Below are 6,492 nucleotides of genomic sequence, written 5' to 3' on the forward strand. Positions count from 1 at the left end.
AATAGGAATAAATCAATCCCTTATTTGTCTCTAATATGTCAAACATATACTTAAGGTGATTTGATAAATTCCTTATTTAGGTCTAATTTGTCAAACCTATTATAGGAAAGATGGTGAATATAATTATTGCATGAAATCTCTTTACACAATAACAACAAGACAAAATCATTGAACTTTTTATTTTTTGTAAGATTCCTAATACTACCCTTTAGTTCACTACAAGAAATATGTGTTTTTCTGGGATGAGTTTGGCAGGTATTTTTCACCTCGCAAAAACCCGCAAACTTGAAAAAAATTAAAATTTTAATCCTCTTTTCACCTCTCATTTGAAAGAGGGAAATTCAAAACTTTTGAAAATAAAGTTGCGAGGTGAAAAACACCCCCGCAAGAGTTTTCAAAATTAAAAGGTGGAAAACTTTCCGGTGCATTTATTGAAAGTACAGAATGCATGTGAACATTCTGACACAAAACTTGCGGGGTGGAAAACCTCTCGCAAAACTCAACAGATCTTTTGACTTGCAGGGTATTTCCCACGCAGAAATGGTCAAATTTATGTTGCCAAGATTCTCTTTCCTGACACATATATTGCGGGGTGCAAAGCCTCTCGCTACCCCCAACGTCTATTCGTTTTGCGGGGTAAATACCACACCGTAATTTTATTATATATAACACTGCTTCAGCTGCAAATTTTTCCCATTCCAATACTCATAACTCCATTTTTTTCTCCCCATATTTCCTCCAACGCCATTTTATCTGCTGCATATCTTCATCAACCCATTTTCCTCTCCACTTCATCTCTCCAACAAAACCAAAGTTCATATCTCACTTCAAAGTTCATCAAATTTTTGCTAGATTCAGATTTCTTCAAGATCTCCATCAAATTTTTTTTCTCTTCAACATATTTTAATGTACATATCTAAAACAATTTTTTTAATTATTTTAGATTGAGTTGTATGAGTATTTGTGATTGTATTGAGACTGAATAAGTTATGTAGAAATTATGTTGGAAAATTGAAAAATATGATATTTATGTTAAAATATTTGTGTAAACATTTGAACAAATTTATATATTATGTTAAAATATATGTATTGGAACTGTTTAGATACTGTTAAAAACATTTAAAATTTATTATGCAAAACAACATTTAAAATTTCAGTTTAGGGTGAAAATCAAATTTATATATTATTTAGATTATTATTATTATTACTATTATTTTTTTGGATAAAAGATTACTTTATTTAACCAAAAAACAGATAACACAAGAGGCGATCGCATAAAGATCCAGCCCAACAAAAGCTACCTAAAGCACTAATCAAAAACAATAACAAAAACACACACTCACATCATGAGATTAGCTATGTGTATCCTATACTTTGGCCTCATCCAGCCCCTATACACTATAGTATAAATTATGTTGTTTACTATGGTATTGCTGGTGTTCTTCTGTTGGAAAACCACTCGGTTCCGGTACTGCCAAACAAAATAGAGAGTCTCTGCCAGCGCCATTTTGAGCATCCCATGTTTCCATCCCTTACCCTTTGTATTACTAATAAGCCACTTCAACTCATCCCTCCAGATCAGCGGAGTATGAGGAATACCAAGCCAATTTAAAATACCAGCCCACACATTCTTTGTAAAGCAACATTCAAAAAATAGATGGTCGTGGCTTTCTACTGCATTCACGCACAACACACACTGCAAGTTCTGAATCATACCCAATTTACTCAACCTATCCATAGTTGGCAGCCTGCTATGACAGCTGAGCCACAATGTGAAGAGGGCCCGTGGTCTAGCATAGTTGTTTCTCATAAGATTTCGCCACTCAACTCTATTTTGATCATCAATAAGTCTAAGATAAATTTCCTTCATCACAAAACGATCCTTGGTGAGCATGTTATTCCAATACTGTTGAATAAGAGGAATAAGGGATCTTTTGTTGAATATAGTCTTAAGTATCCATGAGCACGAGTTTGGACAATTGATAGTTTCCACCAAATTACCCTTTAAGTAGTAAGTGTGTACCCATTTCACCCACAATGCATCGGTCTTCTTGCACAAGTTCCATAAACATTTCAATAAGGCAACAGAGTTCCAAACTTCCAAATTGATAATGTTCAATCCACCTTGGTGTATGGGGCTGCAAGTTTTCTTCCATGCCACAAGGCTTTTACGGCTCACCTCTGCTTTTCCTGTCCATATGAAAGACCTGCACAATGCATCAATTTTATGAATAACAAACTTTGGCATCGGGAGACAGTTCATCCAGTATTGAGTAATGGTTGTGGTAATACTATTGACTAATTGAATTCTGCCCGCTCGACTGAGTAACTTAGCTGTCCAATGCCTTATACGATTCGTAATTCTCTCAATCACAGGGAGGAAATGATTCACATTCAGCCTCTTGCTAGACAAAGGGACCCCCAGATATCTAATGGGAAGTTGACCCAGAGTGAAGCCAGTTAAGCTCTAGATAGCACCTATCACATCCTGCTCCATGCCCCCACAAAAGAGCCTGCATTTATTAAGGTTCACAGTCAAGCCTGTTGATTCAGAAAAACTATGGAAAGCCTCTAGTAAAATTTCCACTGACTTTACATCGCCACGGCTAAATAGGAGTACGTCATCAGCAAACGACAAATGGGTTATAGCCAATCTTTTACATTTGCTATGGTGCTTGAACTCCTTTCTCCTCTGCATATTAACCATAGTTCTATTCAGGTATTCCATCAAAATAACAAACAGCAGAGGTGAAATTGGATCACCTTGCCTAAGCCCCCTCCTTGCTTGCAATAAATCAGTATACTCTCCATTCACATTAAATCTGTAACTGACAGTTGTAAGCATACACATGATCCAGCTAACAAATTTTCTAGGCATCCCGATCTCGCAAAGAATACATTCAAGAGCATTCCAATCAACCATATCGTATGCCTTCTGGAAATCAATTTGCAGCATGCATCTCGATGTTCCACCTTTTCTAGTATAACCCTTCATTAATTCAAAAGCAAGAAGTATGTGATTATGAATGACTTGGCCTGGTATAAATGTTGCTTGGCTCTGATGAATAATGTCTGGCAGAATCTTTCCCAATCTATTAGTCAAGACTTTTGATAAGATTTTGTAGAAAGTAGTACAGCCCGCAATTGGTCTATACTCTTTCACTGTTTTAGCTTGCTCGGTCTTTGGGATAAGAGTGACTACCGTGCCATTAAAAGCCCTAAAGAGAATGCATTTTTCAAAGAATACCTGGGCTGCAGCCACAACATCATCCTTAATAAAATGCCAACATGATTTGAAAAATTTTGCTCCATATCCGTCAATGCCAGGTGCTTTCAAATCTCCAATACCTTTTAAAGCAATCCGGATTTCCTCCTCTGTAACTCGTGCAATAAGACTGTCACCCTGAGCCCTTGTAATTTGCTTTCCCTTTCTCAAGATATCAATGTCCACATGTTTAAGTGTTGGGACTTTAGTACCCATAATACTTCTATAATACTTCAACACCTCCTGGTGGATTTCATCCTTACCATTCAAAACAGTACCATCATCTTGGTGTAGAACATTCAGACTTCTATGCTGGGACTTGATTTTTAATGTGGCATAAAAGTAGGCGTTATTACCATCTTGCATTCTTAACCAATCAATTTTGGTTCTCTGCCGCATCATGCTCTCTTCTAGCTCATTCCATTCGATCACTTTCGTAGTTAGCATTTTAACTTTTTCAATGGCCGTAGCATCCATCCTGTTAGATACCAAGCTTTCCTGTGCTACTGTCAGCTCTGTTCTTGCTTTGGTAAGCTCCTCATTTATACTAGATCGACTTCTGCTGAGCTTTGTTAAGTCAGGTTTCAGTCTTTGTAATTTCCTCCATATAACAAACATGGGCTCCCCCTGTATGGGCTGACTCCAACTCTGTTTAACCACCTCTTCAAACCCAGGTATCTCAGTCAGATAGTTATAAAACTTAAACCTGCGAGATCTGATATCTTTATTCATATTATCTTCAACACACAAAAGTGCATGATCTGATACACTAGGTGGGAGAATCTTCAAAATTGTATTAGTATTAGCTTGGAACCAGTCAATATTTCGCAATACTCTATCAATTCTAGAGTAAATAACCCTTGTAACATGTTTATTATTCCAAGTGTAGAAATCCCCTACACTATCCATTTCACTCAAACTTGTAATGGACATCATATCCTGGAAATCTTTATACTCATATTCAACAACCATGTTCCCTCCGATTCTGTCAAGTGCCCCTGCCACATTATTAAAATCGCCCATAGCAAACCAAGGCCCTCTAATAGTTTGGTGAAGAGTTATCATGTTCTTCCATAAGACTTTCCTCTTATCAAGTTGGTTCAGGGCATAAATACCAGTCAGCCAAAACTTGAAACTACCCATCTTGTCATAAACTCCACAATGCACATACTGGTCTGAACTCGAAACAAGCTGCAGCTTATACTTACTTTCATCCCAAGTGATCCAAATTCTTCCATTTACATGATGATTGTAGTTATCCACATAATGTTGATAAAGACCAAGTTTATCTCTAATCAAGACGGCTTTCTCTTTTTTAACTCTCGTTTCTACCAAAATAACAATCTCGGGATTCAAGCTTTTGAGACGGGAGCGAATCTCAAGAAACTTACCCGTTTTATTTAGCCCCCTTAGGTTCCAAGATACTAACATGGATCCCCTAAAGGGAACAAAACAAGGTCTTTCGAAACCATTAACGCATCAAAACCATTCGCACATTCCACAGAGTCAGATGAAGAGCCAAAGAGAACCTTCTTACCTTTTTCTCTCTTTGAGGTAGCCACTGTAGTCCAAGTCTCTTCCACCTCTTCATTCTCATGATTCGGTTTTTGAACCTCAGGAACACCCTCATTACCTTCCTTCTCCAGCTGATTCTCCTGAGGTTTAGGTTTCGGTATCCATTGTTTCTCCTTTTCCTTCCTCTTTGTCTTGCAATTATGGCCAATTTTCTGACATTGATCACAGTACAGGGGCCGCCATTCATATTCCACTTTCTGAGCTAGCTTTATACCTTCACAATCTTTAATGGAGATTTCATGTGTGAGTGCTTTTGTGATATCAACCTCTACCAGAATTCGGGCATAGGATACGCGCAATTTGCTCGTCGTGCATTCGTCCGTGACCAATGGTACTCCTATAGCACTGCCAATCTTGCTTAAACTCCTTGCACCCCATAAGTGAAGCGGAAGTTGGGGGAGCTTAATCCAAAGGGGGAGAGTCCGTAATAAATCCTGCTGAAGGTCAAACCCAGGTTTCCATTCTTTTAGGAGCATCGAGATATTTCTAAGAGTATAAGGCCCCTTCATCAGTACAGCATCCATATCCGCCTGCGAACTGAATCGGAGAATAAAATAGCCGTCATCATGATACTACATATCTGGGAGTTTGACAAAATTCCAAGTCTTCACCATGAACGTCTTCACCATAGTCATACTCAGTTCTTCTCCCAAAGCGTAAAGTATCAGAGCAGATTCCCAAAACTTCACTTCAGAAACGATATCCTCCTCAACAATTTCGATTTCTATCTCGCCATTGACCATACTAGGGGCAACATACTGCATTGAGAATCCCTTCATTGGGTTTCGATTCTCACTAAGAACGTCCACCCAGAGCTTACGTGGTCCTTCCTTCTCTTCGATACTCTTCAATGGTGAACTTAGGGTTTCTTCAATAGCCTTTAAACCTTTGGTCCCCTCTTTCGTACCAGATCCAGAGGGTTGATTGGGTGATCCCATAGCAGGTATCGACGGCACCGGAGTGGTCATCGACGGAGACGGTGGCACCAGAAGTGGCCGCCCCCGACCCCGTTTCGCTCGAGCACCCATTTCTATCTCGCAAACTCATTTTTTAGTATTATTATTAGTAAAAACAGATTTATAATATATTATTATTTTTAGAAATAGACTATTAGTTTATAGTCATATATTCCTTTCACGTTTCTATTAGTTAATAGTCAGATTTATCGAGCTTACGATGCAAAACAAGAATGATTATTCTTTTGAGTTTTTGTTTAGTTTAGGTAGTGTGATGCAATTGTCTATAAAAATTTAGATCTGACAAATTCTTAAATTTCAAATCTTCACTTTAAAATTTGTTTAGACAATTTACTCTGGTCTTTTAGTTTCTGTATATTAATAGTTGTGTGTTTTCTTTTGAGCTTGTTTTGAGTAGCTCGAGGAATTTGAGGTGATTTTTCAAGTTTGATCGTTTCAACTTGCGAGTGTATGATAATGATTTTATTAAAGTATCGTACACGTCCAAGGTATTTGTTTATCGCTTTCTTGACTTTAGCATATTCATGTTACGTAGGCTTTTTACAATTTATATGTCATTCATTTTATCATATACTTGTTCGTTTGTGAATCACTTTAGTTCCCACCTTTTTGTGAGGTATCTTTCCATTCTTCACATATGTTGGAGAGCACAATTCTTGTTCTAACTGGATTTTA

General features: G+C 37.6%; 1 protein-coding gene across 1 annotated transcript; it reads right to left on the minus strand.

Annotated features, from left to right (window-relative positions):
* Positions 1–1,339: 1,339 nt before the first annotated feature.
* On the minus strand, positions 1,340–5,364 carry LOC131650866 (uncharacterized). Its single transcript, XM_058920572.1, has 4 exons — positions 4,803–5,364; positions 2,621–4,593; positions 2,446–2,513; positions 1,340–2,207 (listed from the first exon to the last, which is right to left on the minus strand). Exons 1-4 carry the CDS (start codon positions 5,362–5,364, stop codon positions 1,340–1,342), a joined length of 3,471 nt encoding a protein of 1,156 aa, XP_058776555.1.
* Positions 5,365–6,492: the final 1,128 nt, after the last annotated feature.

Source organism: Vicia villosa, linkage group LG2 (genome assembly GCF_029867415.1).
Source record: "Vicia villosa cultivar HV-30 ecotype Madison, WI linkage group LG2, Vvil1.0, whole genome shotgun sequence".
Lineage (NCBI taxonomy): Eukaryota > Viridiplantae > Streptophyta > Magnoliopsida > Fabales > Fabaceae > Vicia > Vicia villosa.